Genomic DNA, 23,466 nt, shown 5'->3' with positions numbered 1-23,466 from the left:
TCTGCATTAAGATATTGCAACCAAGTGATTTGAGTGTGTTACCAGACATGTGTTGACATACATCAACTGCAAACATTTGACAGTATTCCATCATCATCAACTGTATGAGCATACCGAACAGGCCCAGTCATCATAGGCTTCTTGGAAGTTGCAGTGAAGGGTTAGAAAACCAACCTGCCGGTTCATGCCAGTGGTTGCATAAAGACTGGTAAAAGCCATAAAGCGAATAGTTTTCCAAGGCAACTCTCTCTCACCACTGACATTCGATTTGCTAATACTACTAATGAACATCCTAAATAGTGGAAGCTCTGGTTATAAGTTCAAGAAGAACATCTTGTCAGATGCTCTAAGTGATGAAGGAAGTCTAAGAAGATCTTAATAGCAAATTGCTTCCATCATGAGTGAAGGTGCAATAGCTGGCCTAAGAGATTACATCAAGCAGCAGGATAATAAAGAGCCACAAAGATTTCAAGGCCAAGTACTCTCTCACCAAGATCAGAGATGAAGAAATAACTCCAGCCTCAATCTGCTAAACCAACAAAGATCAAGCTAAAATGCTTCTGATTAAAAAGCTATTTGGTCCCCAGATATTTCTCATTACAAAAAAATTTACACTCAACTGTTTGTGTCAAACAAATCCTTATGCGTAATTTGTCCAATTAGAGGGAAGTTCTTAATGAAGACTTGAGTCAAACTCAAGCCTGCCATTAAGTGTACTTGTCAACATGCTCATAAACATAAAAACAGCACAGACCGCAGTGGTTTTGGGTCAAGAATGGAACAGTTTAAACATCTTCACATTTGTATTCAGTATCAAGTGGAAGCGTCATGTAGTGCTTTCAGCAGAGGTAAATCACCTAGTTGTGTAGATCTGGCATGGACTGATTTAATAGACAGCTTTGTGTCTAATTTCTTGTATTATTTTTAATGTTATTCACTTCTCTTGCTTGTGAAATATGTGACATCTATAACAATGAACTTAAAGGGATAGTTACTCAAAAAATCATATCCTCCCCCTTATTTCCCTTATGTTCTTTCTTCTGTGGAACACAAAATACGATATTTTGGACCTTTCAAAATATCAGAATTTTTATTTGTCGGCGAACTGTCCCTTTAAAAAGACATGCAGTTTTTGTAGGCAGTGACAGTATTCATAGTATTCACTGTAAAGGGTTGAGTCGTATTATTTTATTTCCTCTGTGAAAACCTTGGAACTGCTCTGATATTTGACAGCTCTCATATGACTTGAAATGTAGTCATATAGACCAGCGGTCGGCAACCTTATGGCACGCGGAACGATAATATAGCTCGCACCTCAAGGGACTTGGGAGGCAAGTTCGAGAGACTTTATTTAAATTAAATACATAGACCTCTTTAGCTATAGTCACGCGCCAGTGATTATCCCTCCGCTTGCCATAGGTTGCCGATGTAGACTATTGTTATGATGGTTTTTGACACTGTATAAATCACCATTCAGTTTCACTGGATGGAAATGAACGGCTTAGACATTCTGTCCAGTATCTGATTTCGTGTTTCACGGGAGAAATAAAATAATCATATTTCAGTGTGCTGTGTTAAAGTCTTATAAATCAGAACAGTTAATTGGCCCACAAGGTTTATTTAACAATGCACTAATACTTTTTTGTCCCCTTTTTATATTTCTAGTGATGCCCCCCTTGATTTAAAGATAAAGGCCAGCATGATCTCCGATATGTTTTCTCTTGTGGGTGAGTTTCTTTTTCACAGTCCTCTACCACTTGACCTCAGTCTCATGTTGTAAATGTTCTTGTATGGTCACATTTTCAAACCACTGAACACCCATAACTGCAGGTTACTGTCTGTGGCCGTGGCTTTTGTCATGTGGGTCACATTTGTTTGGTGTACAGTAATGACCGGTTAAGAGGATGGAGGGTTGTGCTTTCCTCTCTTACATGAGGTTTTATAGGGCCCTATGATTTTTGCGATGCGGAAAACGTGGGAATCTCTGAATCCAGTTTAACAAGAAATGTCACAGAATTTGGCAAATTTTGGATAAATAATCAAATGGAGGGATATACAGTTAATCAAATGGCGATATAGACTAGTGTCTTTTAAAATTAAAGCACAAAAACACTTCTATTGAAATCTGAAGGCTGCATGTTGTGCGTGTGTCTGTTTGCTCTGCGACACAAACTCAAGCACACGTGACGCTCGTCTCGTCGTCTTTATGAAAACATGAACACTTCATCTCCAGAGCTGCTCTGAGAGTCACTTCAGCAGCATTTCACCATTTCATCTGAGAGAACTTTCACAAACTCACAGCCCGGCAAAATAAAAGTTCGGTTTGACTTGAAGAAATTATGACAGGAGTATATTACAATTGCACAGTAGAGTATACTTATTAAAGTAATAATAACAACAACAATAACAATGTTTTTAAAACTTCTTTTAAAGAAAATCACACCATATCTCATGGTCTTCTTCCATGTTTTAGTTTTAACAGTGAAGCACTTTGCCAAATAATGAAAGGAATTGTTCTAATTTCATTTGATTACACTTTAAAAGATTCTTTATAAGTTTCATGCATGTGATTACAACTGTTTTTGATAATAAATTTGTAATAAATCATAAAACACACAATCTAGAAAAATGAAAATGGAAATTTGGGGAAAAAATTAAAATGCAATTTGGAAATGCTTAAGGTTTATCCTCTCTGTCTCTCTCACTAATCACTAATGGGGCATTGTTGCCTGCTGGTGGTTTTTTCACATTTTTCCTACCATGCAATTTGAAATGTGACGTGCCTGAAAAGAAATCGATACCCCGCGTCCTCACCGCAGTGTTAAAGAGTTCCCCGCAGGCAGTGTTCATTAGCATTAGATGACTTGCATGAAGGAATTGTCAACAGAACATTAGACGCTTGCATGAGTCATTGAACTGTCATAGTTTGGCTGAAGAAAATACCTCTGCTGTGCTCATGAAAATAATGATTGCTTGAGGCAAAGTTTTGTTGTGCTTATGCAATAGGTTGTCACCACTCCAAAAACTATCAAATCTGACACCAGAGACAGAAACGCTCACTGTGATGATTGATCTCAGTACAGTGACGGTTGTAGATCACATGCATCTGTGTGATCCACATTTCTGATGATTACTTTACATCAATTTCAAAAAGTAGAACTGACAAACTCGGCTTCAATTTTTTATAAAAGTTGATTTCTATTCTGGTCACAGGTTCTATTGATATAGAACCTGTTGTCCTATTAGTGAACATTCGTTAATGTCTGCTAAGCGTCTGCTAAATGACTAAATGTAAATGTAAAATTCATCATCACATCATGAAAGTGTGAAAACCATAATACAGTGTCTTTATTCAGAATTCTGATGAACACATTTATAAGAACAGTATTTATTTGAAATTGAAATCTTTTTGATTGATTTAATGTATCCTTGCTGAAGAAAAGTATTAATTTCTTTCAAAAAGAAAAGAAACCCTTTTGAACGGTAGTGTACATCAACAAGAAATATTGTAATAAATAACAGAATAATCAGACTGTTTGATGCAGTATTTGGTCTGCTGTTTTTGTACACATCTGGATGGATAGAAATTAGAAAATGATTGTGTATCATCATCAAAGTGCTCTTTTGTCTGAACAGCAGCTGTTTGTTGCACTTAGGTTTCGTGTGTCAGGATCCCTTATCACGACAGCTGCGTACTGACAGAGCTGGGTTTGACTCAAGAATGAAGAATCCTACCCAGAAGCCTCAGGTAAAAATAACCACACTTTGACCTTATTTATATAGTTTCTTTTTTAGGATAAACAACCAGGCAACACATGACTATTAGGCCAATCATGATGATCATTAGACGACCTTGTTTTGTTTTGATAATAATAATAATAATAATAAGAAGAAGAAGAAGAAAAACCTTCATGTTTCAGCATTTAGGTGTGTCAGCACAAGACAAAAGTCAGAAGTAGTACTAGATGCTCATGTGGGAAAGGAGGCACTAATGTAATAGGATGATCTCTATCATTGTGCACTTTCTAGTCTATGATTACTATTTTTTTCTGAAGATGTTAAAAACTTGGAAAGCCACTGACTTTCCAAGTTTTAATTAGACTTAATTTATTATGGGATTGAGTAGCAATTTCAGCCCTCTGGACTCAATTAAGCTATACAGACTCAAAATTTCACCCGCAATTCCCTTATGAAGAAAAAAATTGTCTCTTAGACCCAAACAAATTTCTTTTGGACCTTCAGCTTTTTGATCAAAACTTTTACAATATTACTTAACAATCTTTTACCAAATTAAATAAATATTTTTATATATTCTCTTTGTATGTATATCACACTAAAATTGGAAGTTTATGGGATTACTTCATTTCCCATTCATTTCTGCTTTTTTCTGTTTCTTTGTTTTTTAATTGACTGAATGGTGTACTAACACACCCATAAAGACCAAACACGATTTAACTAAGAGATTCGTCGAATATAATGGGAGTTTTGGTCACTGATAAACTCGCTCTGTTTGATTGACAGCTCCAGCGATTGTAAAGGGAGCGTTCTTTGATTGCTTCCTTTATATGATTTAATCGCAGTTCAAATAGAATAGAAATATGAATATAATGGCTGCGCGCTTGTTTCTCTGGTGCATAAGGTCTGTATCCACACACATTCACAGGTGTGTGTTGGTATAAACAGTCTGCTATTCTTATTATGCCCCAATTTTTACAAAGGCAGACAATTTATTTGTTAATTTTCCTAATTGCTTGATGGTCAAGCATATACGTTATTGGTCCAGGATCATAAGCTTGAGATAAGCAGCTAGTGTACAACCAGTCAAGGCACTTGAGTTTCACCCTGGTCACTAGATTGTGTTATTGGCTCCAAATGCTTGTAATGGACCCGTAATTTTTGGCCCACAGACAGTTTGGGTGGGACTCCTCAGCCACCCATCCAACTGGCTGGCAAAATTTGGAGCAGCTGTTTCATATCAATATGATGAAAAGGATTTAGGGAATTCCATGGTGGATTTGGGAAACAGCTCTCCTCAGCTAACAAACAAGACGTTAAGGAGCTGATTTCCCTGTCCATTTGCTAGGTTATTTTAGACCCAGCGTAGACCGACGTAATCCAGGTTGATATCTCAAACTCCCTGTTTTGAGCCATGCTGTGGATCTGCTGAGTCCTAGAGGCTTATGTGCATGTTATATAGGAAGAGGTAATGAGGATACTGCTGATTGAAATCTTTGAGTTGCTTGATACCCCATTTTCATAGTACTGCATTTTCGTAAGGTGGTGTGCAAAGTTTAAATAATCTCCTTATTTAAATGTTTTATGTTTCATTCCTTAATGAGTCTTTGTTTTTGAATTGACTGAATGGTCTACTAACACACTCATAAAGACCAAACGTGAGGTAACTAAGAGATTCACTAATAAACTCGCTCTGTTTGATTGACAGCTCCAGCGATTGTAAAGGGAGCGTTCTTTGATCGCTTTCCATATATAATTGAATCACCGTTTAAATAAAAGATTTTTCATCCTACTAAGAGAAACAAGGTGAAGTTGAGCGTTTAGTCACTGGTTTGATTTACTGACACACAGACAAAGATCATCTTGACTATACATGAATCATATCAGATCAGGCATTAGAATTAACACAGTTACTGACATGTTGTTGCATTACTGTCGAGTTCATATCGTAAATGTCTGTTTCAAATCCTGCACCGAAATGTGATTGATTTACCAAAGAATCCACAGTGAAATGTACCGAATACAAATAAATAAAGCTCAACTGAGACATTCACATTGTTGAAAATAAATAACCATATTTCTAGCATTAGGATCTTTGAAAGGTAATGTTATTTTAGTCCTGTATCGCTCTTCTCTCCTCCTCATCTCACTAACACACCAGTGGGCGGGGCTAACGATGCAATAATGAAGTAGGCGTTTATTTCTTCTGTGGAGGCGGAGTTTCACCTCTCTATAGACACATTCCAGGATCAGTCGTTCTCTGGGTCTGGTGTCAATAAAAGCTTTTATTGGACTAACAAGGAAGTTTTCAGTTCTGAAACTTACAGGATATTCTTATAGTACGATGACCTCTTATATATCAAAAGCTCAAGGATAAGTTGATTTCTCAATTCATGACCCCTTTAATATGTGAAAAAACAGCCATAACACCAGATCCATTAAAACTAAGCTATTGCAGTGTTTCATTTTAAGATCTAAATATTTCTACTGAATCCAAACCATGCACACATGAAGCACAAGAAACAGAAGTGAGCTTTAGAGAGTTTATGAGGTGTGTTGTTGATCATAACTTTAGCACAAATGGTGCAGGACTGGTTATGTGTGTGTGTAAGTTTAATAATTACATCTCTTTCTAACAGCATGTGAAAGCAGTGTGTGTGCAATGTCACAATGCCACTACAACGGGCAGATTTATCAGTTGCTGCTGCTATATAACAGAGCTGTGACTTTGTAGAAAATATGGCATTTCGGTTAAGGGATTGCTCAGATCACCAACTCTAACTATGAGTAATAGTAGTAATACTGATGATGCCTTTTTGTGATAATTCACTCTTATCCTCAGCGTCAGAGACCGCCATCCTCCAACAGTGCCGACCCAGAAGCGCAGAGAGAGAAACACAGCACTAAGCAAGCGGAGAGCACACTGGGCCTGACAGCAGAAGAGGTCAGCATCCAACTCTTACAGTGATTCTGAGTCAACAGCCAACGGTGTTTCCATGACTTTAGCCAAATGATGCCTATGTTAGGAATTTTTTTGAAGATAGCAGGCTGATGCATGCTCTTTCTTCTTGGCTGCTCCTAACATATTTGATATTGAACAGCATGTTCTATTGTCTCTCCTGGACAGATGAAAGTTCTGAGGAGGGTACAGGAGGAATATGAGCGGAGAGGTGGATTTGTTCGGATTTTTCCTACTCCAGACACCTGGGAACTTTACAGGTTAGGAGGATATCAGAAACCGTTGATTTAAAAATGATTTAACTAAAGCCCAGAAATGGCCTATCCAAACCGACTTACAAAAGATGAACAAAAGCTATTTGTCAAAGAGCAACTTTACAATTAGCTTACAATCAGTTAACAAGGTGTCCTTGTTACAGTGTACAAGTAGTCTATAATATTTACTACATGCACTTACTATAGAGTTAGGATTAGGGATAATTGTGTGTAATTATGCAAAATTTACTGTTATTACTTTAGTAAGTGCATGTAACGTGTAACAAGGTTACTATAAAATACTAAGTTTATTAATCTTAGTTAACAGTTAGTCAACATTTACCAACATGTTATTAAAATCAGTATCTGTTATTTAACGGACCTGATAATTCACTGACATAACATGGTTGGTGTGGTTCAACAGAATGCACTGACCAATTTTGGACACTTACAAATTGAATACTGCAGCTAAATACAGTTGTGATTCCTCATTCTGCACTAGTTGTTAATGCAGTGACGTCACTTACATTTGAGCACTGACAGATGGTTTGACTCATCCTCAGATTTAGATACGGTCTTTCTCCGCTTTAGTTTCTCCCAGCAGCACTGGAAGAGCATGCTGTTCAATGAACAGAAATAAAACATAGTGCCTCTGTGATTACTGAAACATTTGTGAATGTCTCTGATTGTCCAAAAAATAGCTAACAGGTTTAAATGGTTTAAACTCAGTTAGGCGGTTTAAACTATAAGCGTCACGATGCTAACCATCTGTACACACATTGAGTTGTAATTTAGGACATGCACTTCTGTGTTTAAATGAGGTTGTCATTCACAAAACTGTTTATGTTGCCAGAGTGAGCTTAAGATTGGACTCTAAACAGCAGATTTTAACCAAATAAACCAGATTTCATCATCCTGACTTCAACTGAGATTATAATAACTTTGCCAATCCACCTCTAACTGTGCAAAACTCTGCTTGTTGTCAAGCTTGAGCTGACTGCCCCTAAATCAGACGGTGCAATCATGTCTAACTAATTAAAGCAAACAGCGGTGTGTGAGGATGAGCAGCTACTGTCTGTACAGATCCTCAACTGAAATGACCTCATAAAAGGCTCTGTACGACCTTTGATAAACCATCAGAGTTATTGTAGTTCATAGGGATGCACCGATACCATTTTTTAAGGACTGAGTATGAGTACTGATACTTTTTTCAAGCACTCGCCGATACTGATACATTTATTAATTTTTCTCTCTCTCTCTTTTTTTTTTTTTTTGGTGATGTTGCAGTTTTCCAAGCACAACACAGTGAGACTAATGAATGTAGGACAGCTTCTTTATTATTACTCTGATGAAAAAAGAAATTTACAAAGAAATTACAAACAATACAACAAATACTATAGAGATACAAATTAAATGAACTTGTTTTTCAGATACAGTAGGTTTATTTACCATGTATACATTTATTTAACATATTTTGTTGTTTTATTAACATTAATGACAAATATAGGCTACGGTCCCTTTAAGACTGAATCCATGGATACTGACACATATCCTGTTTTCACCCAAATGTTTACGTCCACTTAAGCCATAACCGACTGTATTTACGTGAGATACTCCACACGATGGACATTTTGACAACTATGTGTGCATTTGACCATTCAGGCGCGAGGAGAACTGATCGCGCGCTGTCTGAGAGAACTGGGATCGCTTCTGGTCTGTGTCATTCAGCGCGATTCCGCCTATCCCACCTTCATTAATCGATAGCGAATTGTGATTGAAAGCGTGCAGTTCGCAATGTGTGTTGTCATCATTAATTTTGAAGTATTTCCACACCTCTGAGGCTGACATTGTTTCTGCTGCTGCCGCCGGTGTCTCTGTGCACGGAAAATTCTGTCAGTTACGTCACGTGAGGTATCGGTCTTTGGTATCGGGGGTATTTTTATGAGTACAAGTACATGAGCTTGGTGTTGGGCCGATACCGATACTGGTATCGGTATCGTTGCATCCCTAGTAGTTAACTAAAACTAAAACCATTAAGTTTCATTACTTGAAATAAAATGTCTCATTTTCATTTAGTTTGACATGATACACTGAAATAACTAAAATTGAAATAAAAATTAATAAAAACTTTAAAAAAAAAACACAACAAAATTACTAAAACTTTAAAATTAAAGAATATATATATATAAAAAAATACAAATAAAAATGAATTCAAAATAATAATAATCTATAAAAATGATCACACCTCACTAGTTCAGCAAAGCAAATCCGCTGGCATCATCTGAAGTCTTTTGTTTTGTCCATGTAACGGCACAAGGCAGAAGGGATGACCTCTGTGAGACTGCGTTAGAAAAATAAAAATGAATGCTCATATTTAGTGGGAGACGCAGTGGTTTATCTGAGTTAACAGACTCTAATTTGGTGTGTCAGTCATTATCATTCTCTAATTTCTTTGAGAAATAAACCTAAATAAATAAACTTGAAAGGTTTTTCGAAGTTGTAAATAAAGATTATTTGAGTATGTTTTACATGAAAATACTATTTCAGTCTTTCTACTTAGATTTCGTATTGTTTCTTTGCAATTATTTGTGAAATTTACTCAATTTCTAAGTGAAAATTGTTCCAAAGTAAATCCTACACCTGTTTTCAGTGTAGTAGGGATGTTAGCATAAATGCAGTAGAATGAAATGATATTTAGGTGCGCTGTTACGCCACTTACTTGTGATAGGAAACATCTGTGAGCAGGTTACAGGGATCACCCTCCGTTAGATCAAACCAGATGTGCTTATACCAGGGCAATCAGTGCCAGCGTCCGTCTTTCTTCTTTGAGTTGGGAGGTTATGCATGAATATGTTAGATAGGCAATGAAAATTAGATTTCAGCAATGCCAAGTCGTGCGTATATCATTCCCTTCACTCATGCATGTGCTCTGCACTTCTGATTGGACAGTGTGGTCCAGGAAAATGATCCGTTTCTGAGTATAGATGGCCTGGGGACATGGGTTATAAAATGATTATAATCACTGAACATGACGTTTGTGAATGAAAATCAGAAAATATGTGCCGGCTAGAAAGATTTTCCATGTTATATATGGATAACAACAGGTCAGTGGTGTCACACTCTTTTTTGGCATCCAGATCTACAGCACAGGTTATAGGTTACTATCATTAAGTGAAACTAAAATTATTGACAACACTGAATTAAACCAAATCATTCTGATGACAGACTTTGGCTCAGGCATTTCAGAACCACCAAACCAACATTTGAGATGCTGCAATGTGACTGGTCTGCTGGTTTAATGTTTGAAGCAGTTTCTCCACTAATTAGTTGTCAGTTGTCACTTTATTAAAATATTCAAAAAGCATGATTGCAACTCAGAATAATAATTATTCAGTACTTTTTTACCATTATATAACCGATGTCAGTTAATCAAAACTTGTTGAAAATGGAAGCAAACACAAATACAGAGATTACTAGAGCAGGTTTGTTGAATATTTCTAAGAGCTTGGGTTCTAAACCAAGATTTTTTTCATCATCTTGGACATCCTTATTTATCATTGACCCAAGTGCTACCCCATCCCAGTGTGAACACTTCATTCTCACTGCCCAAAGACGCTTTAATAGTCACTCATAAGCTATAATAGGATAGTGTTGAAACCGCTTGACTGAAAGAGACATTTATGTCTTGAATAAACATTTACTTCACCTGAAATATATTATTAACTGACATAGGAAAACAGCTAAAGCTTTTTAAATGCTTGTTTGAGCTAGGTCTGGAAAAATGTTGCAGTCATTTAATGTTCAGCATTTAATGTTCATCACCTCATAATTTTGTAATTCGCACCACGGTCGCACCATTAGCCAGTTAGTGATGAAGCAGCTAATAACAGAGCATAGTAATGTTGCTCAAGCATGACCGATGCGCTCTTTTGGAGAGCCAGTTGGCCAAACGGTCGACCAAACACCATAAAGCATCTGACCAATCATTACGTGTGTCGGGCCATAAACATCCAGAGCAGTTCTTGAGTAAAGCTAACAGACATTGTTTTCACATTTCTGTTTTTACATAATTGAAAAGTGCAAGAAGCATCTTGTTTATCCTTCTCATTTCCATAAGACTCACCTCTGAAACCTCTGACTGATTGTTTACCGCAGAATGTGTTAGGACTTGTTGTGTAATTAATCTGTCTGTAATTAGTTTCTCTCTCTCTCTGTATCTCTCTTTTAGTGGTTATCTGGAATACAAGACATCTATGAACGCCATGTTGGCGAATAAACTTTTCCATGGAAGGTGAGCCTTTCTGCTGCGGTTGGAAAGATCGTCATCTATTTATGGAATCTTCAGCTTAAGGGTTTTTTTTTTTGTTGTTGTTGATATTTCATGTATGTGATACAAAGGCCTATTATGCTCTTAAAAAGTGCCTATATTTCTTAAATAAGACTCCAATATGGCCAAGTTTATGTGTGCCAAGTAATGGTTTTAAAATCATCTGTTGCTCTTTGTTTCTCAGATCTGTGACCTCCCGCTCAAGGTTAGTATCTGCAGTTTCAACCCTTAAATGCAATCAAACACAAACAGTAAGAAAAATCAGGTTTGCCGTGTTTTACTCCACAGGAACAGGGTGAATGATAATGTACCTCTGGTGTTGGGGGTCTTTTACACACATCATGTAGTCCAATACGAAAGAAAGCTACTCACTCTGGAGGCACGAAAGCAGAGGCGCAGCGGAAGAAGACGAGCAGGTGCGTTTGCATGATGTGTGTAGAAGGATTCAGATGGGATTAGATTTCTAAATAGCGTTTGAGTTGCAGGATACCTGTCATTTCATGTACTGTTTGAGATCTGTGTAGTTTTCACCTGAGCTGGGAACATTAACAGAAGATCATGTGCACACAGTGGTCACTCTTTATATTAAGTGTCTTTAACTACTATGTACTTAAAAATAATAATAATAATAATAATGTTGTGTACAGCATACTTATTGTGTTGATGTTGTATTGCGAAACACTTTTGCTGCTATTGAGGTGGATACAGGTAAGGTTAGTACAGGTTTAGTGGTGTGGTTCGGTTTAAGGGTGGGTTAAGGGAAGGTCAACGGTGTAATTATAGATGTCATTACAGGTACTAATTACAGCTGTAATTACATGCAGGTATTTTTAAAATATGAGTACAATGTAAAAACATGTATGTACACAAATGCATTGAATCAAATTTAAATGTTAGTAAAGATAAAGCAGGACTGACATGTTTTACTGTGTCCAGTTTAAGAAGATATTATCCAGACTCAACATATTGTTTAATTTGTTTGCTAATGTCCAGCATTTGATATACAAAGATCACAGGAGAATTCTTTATTTTATTTTCTCTGACTTATCATGAACACAGTTTCCACCACATCTCAAATCACCATTAATTCTATGGTGGAAATTAATTAATTTTTTTTAAACTTATGTGTCCAATTATATAGCTAGCATTGGTAACACTTTAGTTTAGTTCCAATTCTCACTATTAACTAGTTGCTTATTATCATGCATATTACTAGAATATTGGCTTTTATTAATACTTTAATTAATACTTACAAATCTTACCCAATAACTAAAATTACCAGCTACCGTACTAACTAATAATACGAAGTAAATTAGGAGTTTATTGAGGGAAAAGTCATAGTTAATAGTGAATATGTGTTCCCTATACTAAAGTGTTACCCTAGTGTTTTCTAAATACATACAATTAAATTAAATTTTCTCACTTTTTCTATAATTTGACAAATTACAGCTAGATATATCACTTGTTCATAGGTGATGTTTACCTTGATTTTACTTTATTTTCTTCACACATCACATATTTCATGTCTCATATTTCATCCCAAGCTCTGACACTAATGTCTGCTTGGTATGAACATTACCTTGTGATAAAATTTTACATTTTGGTCTTGTAGGAAATGATGGAAACTCATTGACAGTTTGAATAAAATTCACTTAATAAATATTAAAATAGTTTAAAGTTATTTCACTCTTCGTTTGGATTATAATTGTTTGGATTTTGGAAAAATTTCAGCTAGATAAATAGAAAATATAATAAAAAATAAAAAATAATTCACAAAAGAACGGGGAAAAGAGAAAAGAACGAGACTATGCCAAATCAAAGAAAGCAGAAAACAAAACTTCTAATCTAACTCAACCATCAATATTCACAAAAAATTGTGAACATTAAACAAAAAAAAAAAAATCTTCAGCGTCAAAGACGCCCTAAATAAACTACTCTTACTATAAACCAAAAATACAAAAAGTGGCACGTGTCACTAAACTAGTGTTCTATACAAAAATTGACAACTCAGTGTGGCACATGTATATCACGCAATGTCTTACCTGTTATCTCTTTCCCCATTTAGTAATGTCGGTTTATCAACCAGATAACAGAAACGGCGAGAAACACCAAAGAGAAAAGATCGAACGGGCTGTTAAACACTGACTTATCAAAGAACACAGACTTAACCAACAGGTATCAAACACAAGGATGGTACAGGGCAAAACAAGCACGCGAGTCAATCACCAAACAACAACAGAATGTGTGGCGTGCCAGAGAGCTCCCGCTTCCTGCACAGCTGCGCTCTTTAATAATCAACTAGGGCGCCCTCATTGGTGAAGCCGCGCGTTGTCGTCACCACGCGTCATGGTGATTTGCAAAAGATTTGACCACTCAGGTACCCGCATCACCCTGCTGAAACGAAAGTAAAGACAGAGAAAAAAAGAAGAGGGAAGAAAACAAACAAACAAAATACCATTCCCAAAACAAATAATAACATGGGACGTAACACTCCACCCCATAAGAATAAACATGTCATGTTTATCTCAAACAGACTTACCAAGCTACACTCTAGATAGAGCATCAGCTAGCACGTTTTTTATGCTTAATGTCAAGGTTATATCCCTGAACTACCAACGACTGGTGTAATATTTAAAAGAGCTCATTTGCAATATCTGATGTGTGTTTTTAGGCCTCAAACCCTCTCAATCCCCTCACACCAGTGAGGATGAGGACGGGCTGGAGGGAGAGACGGAGCTGAAATCATCTCGCACACATTCAGCCGGTGACCTCTACACAAACACTGCGCTGGAACAACAACCCAGAGTCAATCTGCTCCACATTCTCCAGCAGGGATGGGACCTCAGGTCAGTGTGGACACACAGAATTATGGGTAATGAGTTGGCCCCTTACAGAATCTAAAATTTTTGCTCATTTTCTGTGCACTGTAAAAAAACAAAAAAAAATTTAAGTTGTAAATAAAACAGATTATAGGAAATTGTTTTACAAGGAAAAACCGTTTCAGTCTTTCTACTTCAAAATTTTGTTTTAATTTTTTGTGAAATTTACTAGCAGTTTCTGAGTAAAAATAGTTTCAAAGTAAATTCTACAACTTTTTTTAGCATGCCGAGAGATAAATGTTGTGGATTTCTTTAGAAAGCATTTGAGTTTGATAAAATCAGCAGCCGTACTGTACCATCTTGCCCTCTTGACTGCATATCTGCAACGGGTTTGATTTTTGCAACTTTTCGCATTGCTTTTCTTAAGAACTTTAAACTTTTTTAATCTGCTGGAATAGTTGTCTTGTAGATAAACCTGTTTGTGTAAAAAAGACATGATAAAATCATTCAAATAAATATCAGACATTTCAGAAGAGTGAACCTCTCTGTAAGCACACTGCAATGAAATGAGGAAGTACATAATCAAAATAATACATATTAAACCATTTAAGCATTATTCAAAAGACATTTATTTATGTACATCATTAAACATCTAAATAAATGTAAATGTACCCAATTTTGACTAATTTTCATCAGCAGAAGTTTGCCTCATGTTCTATATGATGTTACACAACACAACACTGCTAAAAATGTTCTTCTTCGTTTTTTATTTGTCTTGATTTCCAGTACAAATGTCTAAACATTCTTAAGTCAAGATACATTTATTTGAGAAACAAAATGACAAGAAAGTAAGTCTTGTTTTCTAAGTGTTTGCTTAAAACGAGAATAAATATCTGCCAATGTGGTCAGAAAAATAATCTTGTTTTCCTTCGAATTAAGTTTATTTTTCTGACCCCACTGGCAGATTTTTTTAAGATTAAACAGACTTCATTTTGATACATTTTTTAGAAAACAAGACTTTATCTTCAGTCATTTTGCTTCTCCAGTATATGTATCTTGATTTAAGAATGTTTAGATATTTGTGCTGGAAAACAAGACAAAAATTGAGGAAGTAAAAATGTTATAAAATATAATTTTAATATAGTCTCGTTATGGAGAATATTTATAAAAAGCATCATCAGTGTTGGCATTGTTGATTAACAAGCAGCCAATTACTTAACTTATATTTAAATGAAGGACGTATATTCCTGAATACATACTCAGTGACCGATACAATCTTTGCATAATTCATTTCAAGATCTGATGTAAATTATCCATTATCACTCTCATTATGGCTCTTAAAGTGATGCACAATGGTTTTCAAACTCAAAATAAACTACTTTAATAATATTCAAAACCCAAATAGTACCTGAACTGTCAGCTGTGGTGTAGAAACCAGTCCAGAAATACAAGCGCCTCAAAAAATGATCATTCTGTCATCATGTACTCTCCCTCATGTCATTCCAAAGATGAATATTGCTAACCAAACAATTTTGGTGACCATTGCATGGAGACAAACTATTCTCAAAATATCTTTTATGTTCCAAAGAAGAAAAAGTCATACAGGTTTGGAGCCACATGAAGGTGACAATTTTCATTTTTGGGTGAACTATTCCTTTCAAATGGATAAAAGGGTACCTTTTTATCAGTTACACTACCAGTCAAAAGTTTGGAAACATTACTATTTTTAATGTTTTTGAACGAAGTCTCTTATGCTCATCAAGGCTGTATTTATTTCATAATAAATACAGAAAAAACAGTAATATTGTGAAATATTTTTACAATTTAAAATTATGTTTTTTTTATTTTAATATACTTTAAAATATAATTTATTTCTGTGATCAAAGCTGAATTTTCAGCATCATTACTCCAGTCTTCAGTGTCACATGATCCTTCAGAAATCATTCTAATATGATGATTTGATACTCAGTTATCATCAATGTAGGAAACAGTTTATTAACAGTAATATTTTGTTGGAAGCTGTGATACTTTTTTCAGGATTCATTGATGAATAAAAGGTTAAAAAGAACAGCATTTATTCAAAATATAAATCTTTTCTAACAATATAAATCTTTACTATCACTTTCTATCAATTTAACACATCCGTGCTGAATAAAAGTATTAATTTCTTTCAAAAAAAGAAAGAAAAAAATCACTGACCCCAAACTTTTGAACGGTGGTGTATATTGTTACAAAAGGTTTCTATTTTAAATAAATGCTGATATTTTTTAACTTTTATTCATCAAAGAATCCTGAAAAAGTATCACAGGTTATAAAATAATATTAAGCAGCACAACTGTTTCCAACATTGATAATAAATCAGTATATTTCAATGATTTCTGAAGGATCATGTGACACTAAAGATGCTGAAAATTCAGCTTTGATCACAGAAATAAATTATATTTTAAAGTATATTAAAATAGAAAACCATAATTTTAAATTGTAAAAATATTTCACAATATTATTGTTTTTTCTGTATTTATTATGAAATAAATGCAGCCTTAATGAGCATAAGAGACTTCGTTCAAAAACATTAAAAATAGTAATGTTTCCAAACTTTTGACTGGTAGTGTGTATGACTTCAGCCTTAAACTCATGACTTACTGACTGACCCGTGAATCTTTTTGACTTTTCAATGAAGAGAACTGAATCATAAGAGTTATTTATCTTTAAATCACCCTCTGGTTGTGCTTTGTTTTTTGCATGAAAACAACAAGGACGACGCAATAAACAGATGTATTGTCTATTCATTATAACTGTATTTTTTTTCTCATCGCATTCAGTTGCACCTAAGATAACACGTCGTTTCTCTCGCCGTGGCGCTGCAGATTCAGTGCTCGTGCAGGAGAGTTTTGTTGAAGAGATGGAATCGGTTCTCCATTCTCAACCTCAGACACACACACATTTGCATCTGCTTAAAGCGAGTCTGAAGCTCTGGCCGCGCCGTGGTGTCCTTTTCATCCAGCGCTACTTTCACTGACTCCTCACAGTCTAATTCACACAGGAAGTGGATTCCTCCTGCGCTGGCCAATCCGGCACGTCAACCCTGACCTCGGTGTAGAACGGCTTGCTCTTATTGGCCGCCTAATTGCTGGAGTCAGACTGTCTTTCCTTTGTTTAACATTTTGCAGGAGTCCTGGAAGCAGTTGAAACATATTCCCTCCCCCTTCACGTTATGCAATAGCCCTACAAAAATATTTAGACCTGCTCTTTTCATACGCTGACATTAATGAATATTACATACTCCTGTCCAAAGTGCAATAAAGATTCCAGTTTCCTCTCGACTCGCAGTCCAAGAGCCTGAATTGTAATTTGAGCAAGGAATTATAATGACATGTCTGAGTTTGTAGAAATTCCTTTGCGCCTGCCAGGGCCGAGACGGGACCGGGGCCGTTACAGTACAGTATATCATTGTTTACGTGTGACGGCTTTTTCCGAAACATTTCTTTTCCGTTTCGTCGCACTTTCCTTCCTTATCTTCTCGTCATTTGGAGCATGTAAATAGTTCATGGTTGTTGGAGCAGTGTGGAGGGCATTTCTTATGTTGTTGTGTGTGCAGTAACATAGTGCTGAGGTGCACATCCGTTTGCCAAAACAACCTGCCATAAGTACACATGCACAATTTATGTTTTTAAAAAGGCTTTTTGTGTGTGTTTGTCATGGTGCCATCTTTTACTAGGGTTGTGTACCATTCAGAGTTGTATTGAGAAAGCCATTGAATTCAAATCAAGTTTGAATTGAGGTAGCAAACAAGATGATGAAATGTAATCCGAATTTTAAGTTCAGGAAGTAGACTTGGTAGACACCAGTAGAAATGGTGATGGGCCAAAATTAAAATTATTGGCCGAAATTCTGGACTGAAATGTTACTTTTTAAATATTTCACCAACTTACAATAACATACAAGCTTTAACAATGTGTTTTTATTGTTGTTTAACCCTATAAAGCTACTATATCATCTTTGATACAAATTTCTAAGGTCTCTAAATGATGAACATGATCTGATAAACCTGTCGCACACAATTTCCTACAGTCCTTCTGTCATCTGATCGATAGTTTAGACTTTTTTATCAAGTTTATCAAGATCTTTTAGTATAACTGTACAAACGTCCTCCTTCAGCTCGTGCTTCACGTGTCTTTCTGCTGTGAAATCTGTACTGATTTTATCAAGTAAATGTAAGAATAACTTTGATATTGTTAGTAATATTTCAACTGGACTGAAGCAGCTTCGCTTTACTTGATTATCCAGACATCATTTTATAGAAAAATCATGAGTGTCAAATATGATTATAAATATCTGCATCTGCACCGAATTTAATATTTTTGCTCAGTTTGAGCCTCCATATTCTCACTATATAAAACCATAAAAAAAAAAAAAATATGATACTCAATAAAAAACACACATGCAAACTTTTTTTAATATATTTTGTCTAAAGGTTCAATAAACAATTCATTTAAAAAATCTAGATTTTTCTGACTATTATTTCATATGTCAGGCTTTACAGGGTTAAATATATTGACAGCCGCATAGAAGAATCAGCATGTGACAGTGTTGATCAGTGTTATATTTAAAACTGGTTCAAACAGACATGATCTTTTTTGATACATAGTCATTTTGATAGTATGATCATATACATATTATGATTATATAAGAGATTGTTGTATCACACTCTCACTATCTTTATAAAGCATGAGTGTTGGTGTTTTATTGTGTACAGTGTAAAATGGTGTCTTATTGCATTTTCAGCCACAAAACTCATTGGTGCAAGACAAAGAAATTAATTACTACAAATACAGTTTTATAACTGCTGTGTAGTTTAGTAATATATATTTTTTCATTATGACTGACCCATAACACGTGGTTTGTCTCCAACAACAAAAGATAATAATAATCATTACTTTTCTGAAATTGTATTATATTTATATGCATTTCATTTTACTTAATAAATGTGACTCATTTTATGGCCCATGGTGATTAAACAGTTAATTTCCCAGAATGCTCTAATTTAGCTAATAGTCTTCAAAGTGGACCCAAACAACAGGTTTACAAGATGGAGACCTTAAAGCTGAAGTGTGTAATTCCAAAATGGCAAACAATAATGAAATGTTTTCCGTAGGTCGGCCAGATCACAGAATCACAGTGTTATATTCTCAGAGGAATCAAGCTACAAATGGTTTAATTATAGTTTCCTTTACATATTGTTTTGGAATAAAAGATTTTTTTTTCTTGGCTTTTGCATCCTCTTAGTTTCTTCTGCTCTTTTATGCTCTCTTGTTTCTCCTCCTGCAGTAAAGTTCAAGCACGTATGGCCTTCTCTTCTTACCTGCACCGTGTGCAGCTGCGCCTGCTGTCCGAGAGCAGAGCCGTCAGAAGCCCGGCCTGGACACAGAAGGAGCACGATCAGATGGTACACCATGTCTTCATTTATTGAAATATCTGTTTCACATATAGAAACTGACAAATGTAAGTCTTTGACAACTGATTTTTGAGTTGTCAGAAATACTGGTTAACCTATGATGTTTTTCTTAATATTTAGTGATTTTTTTTTTTTTTTTTTCATTTAGATTAATGAACATGCATCCAATTTTTCAACATTCTGATTTGTTTTGGAATGTTCATTAATTTATTTATAGTTTATTATAATGTATTAGAACTATTAATGTTAAAGATTTACTGTTTTTACCTCATAGAGTGGTTTTTGGTGAATTGTACTGAATCCAATTACAGTCAGTTTGACCCACACCATGAAAAAAAGACTTTCTTCTGTAAAACATAAAATAACATTCAAGTTGGCCTAGGGCTGTGCAATTATTCGTAATTAATCGATTACGAAAACAAGATAATCGAGGTAAAATGATTATTGTGCAGCTGCTGCATTCCCTCCAGCCCACCTCCTTTTCCTTCTCAGAGGTGCGCTTTCATTTCTTCCCAAGCCAAACTTAAAGAGGTCCTTGATTATGATTTCACTTTTTTAATGTTTGAGCATAAACAACATCTGCAAAGTTACGACGCTCAAAGTTCAATGCAAAGGGAGATATTTTCTTTTACAGAAATCACTTTTTAAGGACTACAACAAATGGCTGGTAGGGACTACAACGAGCTTCTTCTTGGGTTAGTGACATCACTGACCCTAAAATTTACATAAACCCCGCCCCTAAGAACACACAACAAAGGGGGTGAGGCCATGTTGGGCTGCTTTAGAGAAGAGGAAGAGTTGTTGTAGTAAAGTGTTGTTGATGCTGCCATTTTACACCGGACTGCTTCACAAACGAGGGTCAATTCAATGCTGGATTTGCACAAAAGATTAACATGACGGCACATGCTAGTGGATGAGTTGAATCAACTCCACAGCAACTACATAAATTTATCCACTAACCATTCAGAAACGTCCAGTTTCATTCTAAAAGTTGTAACTTCTTCCTGAGTCTCTCCATCAGTGTCGACTCCGGTTTGAACAATGTAAGGCTGAACACCGTTACTGACAATCCTCATTTTGGCTGCGTGAGATTCTCCAGCTTTGTTGTTGTTGAGCGACCGAAGTGTGAGCTGTTAAAGCTCTGCCCTCTTATGGAAAGGGGCCGGGGAGCAGCAGCTCATTTGCATTTAAAGGGACACACACAAAAACGGCGAGACGGGGCGGAATGTGCATAAGCGAAGTGTACTGTGGGCTTCAGACACGCGTCTAAATGGTCAAATAACCTACTACACACATATATCGAAATGCCATTTTGGCGAGTATCCTCATAAACACAGTCAGTTTTTGTCTTAAGTGAATGTGAACACTGAGAAAGAAAACACGTGTGTAACAGTATATTGGATCCGTGCAGCTCTTAAAGTGATAGCAGCCTAATGATAAACATGCTGCAGTCATTATTGTTAATCAAACAACAAAAGAAAAAGAGAAAATCACTCACTGCTCTTGAATGAATACCTTTTGTAGTTTTAATAAGGATTAGTGGTAAGACTTTATTTTAGGGTCTTTTAACTAGTTGCTTATTAGCATGCATATTACTAGAATATTGGCTATTTATTAGTACTTATTAAGCACATATTAATGACTTATTCTGCATGACCTTATTCTACATTCTTAATCCTACCCAATACCTAAACTTAACAACTACCTTACTAACTATCAATAAGCAGTAAATAAGGAGTTTATTGAGGGGGAAAGTTGTAGTTAATAGTTTATATGTGTTCCCTATACTAAAGTGTTACCGGATTAGTCTATATTTAATGTATACAGCAGTGTTATTTTACATTTGATTACTTTATTGAATTTCTGTTGTAGGCTATTACTTATCTGTTAGTACATCTTCCTGAAACACCTAAAACACCTGTTTATTTAATTTATATTTTTGTTCTGTTGTATTTTTTGTCGCTTTTGTTTTTAATTAGTTTCTTTGTTCTTATTGTATTGCTGACAGTTTACTTGTCTTCTGTAGCTGTTTTGAGGACGTTTTACTTACATTAATTAACCTAGTATTAGTTTTTGCTGAAGTATCGATAATTGTGAAATTTCACTGATATTTGAAATTACTCATATCTTGAAATAAGACTTTGATCATATCACCCACCAATAATCGTGATTTTAGTATTGACCAAAATAACCATGGTTATGATTTTTGCCATAATCCAGCAGCCCTAAGTTTCCCTTTTCCGTACAGTGAGTTTGTAATGTCAGTCCCCAAAAAGGGCAAATAAATAAATAATTAAATAAACACTATAAAAGCATTCTTGTGATATGATATCGTTAACACTAAATTATTCAAAATGATTTTTTTAATGATTTAAAAAAGTCTCTTTTGCACACCGAGGCTGCTTTTATTTGATCAAAAATATAGCAAAAACAGAAACATTGTGAAATATTAATTTAAATGAACTGTTTGCTACTTAAATATTTTTGAAAATGTAATTTATTCCTCTGATGCAAAGCTGAATTTTCAGCCGCCATTACTCCAGTCTTCAGTGTCACATGATCTTTTAGAAATGAAACACTAAAAAAATTTAATTATTCCAAACTGTTGATCAGTAGTGTATATGAGTCATTTTATAGTTTTGTGTTAGGAACAGAACAAAATGTAAGTCGTTATTCCCTGTTAATCTTCCTCTCCACTGCAGCTTCTAAATTTCATTATTGCTACACCTTTAAAAACAAACCCGCAAACAAGATTTGAGAGTTGGTCGATATACATCATCTGGCATGTATATCAATCAACAATTGAAAACAATGCAATCGCAATCGCCCTATGAAGGTTTCTGGTTCAGGGATGCAGTGGTAATGGGGATCCATCAACCTTCACATTTACCAGCCCATATCTTCACCAACTAATCTATCACAACCTCATGATTCAGGTTTGCTTTATAATAGCAGCACACAATTGTATATCAAAGCGATCTACCAAATACCTAAATTACAGCGTTTTCATCTGTAGAAATCATAATGCATTTGAGGTCAAATTGAGACATCTGGTCCTGCTCACTGACGTGTTTATAATGGAAACACTGAACTTAATATGTGCATGTATTAATGTGAGTGTGTAACGTGTTTGTGCTGTTGACTGTGTGTGATTCTGCAGGAGCTGGTTGTTCGCTTTCTGCAGAGAGCCAGCAGTAACCTGCATCAGGACATGTGTATGGAGGTGCCCAGCCCTCAGCTCGGCCTACAGGACCGTCAGCGCATCCTCTCCCATCAGCTGGGCAACTTCATACATCTCTATAATGAGGTGTGTGCATCAGCCGGCCGACAATACAATGAAGCAATGAATAAAATAAAGTAACAATTTCAAATTAAAGCTGCAAGCAGCGATGAAAGGGCCCTCGCACCCGGGCTCACCGCCACCCGTTGGCCTTAGGAAAACTGTGAACAGTGGGTGACTTGCATGTAAGTGAGTAATTTCAGGAGAATTATGGCAAAGTCATTTTAAAGTGCCAAAGTTCCTTCTGCCAACAGGTGGCGCTATGACTGTAACTAAATATTGTCATGTAGATGTCTTCAGGCCAGGACTATTATCGAACATGTGAAGTTTGAGTCAGATCAGACATTATATGCCCGAGTTGCAACAACTTCCTGTTTCATTGCGAAACATTGAACTTTGTCAGGCCGCCATGGACACGCCTTCAGCGAAAACTCTAGATCTTCGCAATTTAATGTCACAAAGGCCTTTAGATTAGACTGACCAAATATGATGTTGATCTGATTAAAGCTCTAGGAGGAGTTCGTTAAAGTACGTCTGGAAATGGCAAAAACTGGACAAATTTTGCAAAGAAAATTCAAAATATCTGACTTCCTGTTGGTTTTCAGATTTCGCTCCAAGAGACTTTTCTGTAGGTATT

General features: G+C 35.7%; 1 protein-coding gene and 1 long non-coding RNA gene across 5 annotated transcripts in view; one reads left to right on the top strand and one right to left on the bottom strand.

Moving 5' to 3' along the window:
* The window catches only part of ttll5 (tubulin tyrosine ligase-like family, member 5), a 120,133-nt gene that overhangs the window by 38,389 nt on the left and 58,278 nt on the right, over positions 1-23,466 (top strand). For all 4 annotated transcript variants that reach the window (XM_051866899.1, XM_051866897.1, XM_051866898.1 and 1 more), the window contains exons 14-23: positions 1,666-1,727; positions 3,657-3,748; positions 6,578-6,679; positions 6,863-6,954; positions 11,177-11,239; positions 11,460-11,480; positions 11,564-11,691; positions 13,947-14,121; positions 19,423-19,540; positions 22,710-22,856. In XM_051866899.1, coding sequence (XP_051722859.1) covers positions 1,666-1,727; positions 3,657-3,748; positions 6,578-6,679; positions 6,863-6,954; positions 11,177-11,239; positions 11,460-11,480; positions 11,564-11,691; positions 13,947-14,121; positions 19,423-19,540; positions 22,710-22,856 — 1,000 coding nt within the window. The remainder of the gene's footprint in view (positions 1-1,665; positions 1,728-3,656; positions 3,749-6,577; positions 6,680-6,862; positions 6,955-11,176; positions 11,240-11,459; positions 11,481-11,563; positions 11,692-13,946; positions 14,122-19,422; positions 19,541-22,709; positions 22,857-23,466) is intronic.
* On the bottom strand, positions 9,238-13,869 carry LOC127498064 (uncharacterized). The gene is made up of 3 exons (XR_007925805.1): positions 13,318-13,869; positions 9,668-9,771; positions 9,238-9,289 (listed from the first exon to the last, which is right to left on the bottom strand). It is a non-coding gene; the product is annotated as an uncharacterized LOC127498064 (long non-coding RNA).

This window comes from Ctenopharyngodon idella, chromosome 17, assembly GCF_019924925.1.
Source record: "Ctenopharyngodon idella isolate HZGC_01 chromosome 17, HZGC01, whole genome shotgun sequence".
In the NCBI taxonomy this organism is placed as follows: domain Eukaryota; kingdom Metazoa; phylum Chordata; class Actinopteri; order Cypriniformes; family Xenocyprididae; genus Ctenopharyngodon; species Ctenopharyngodon idella.
The sequence above is the reverse complement of the archived record's forward strand: the minus strand, read 5'-3'. Positions and strand labels throughout refer to the sequence as shown.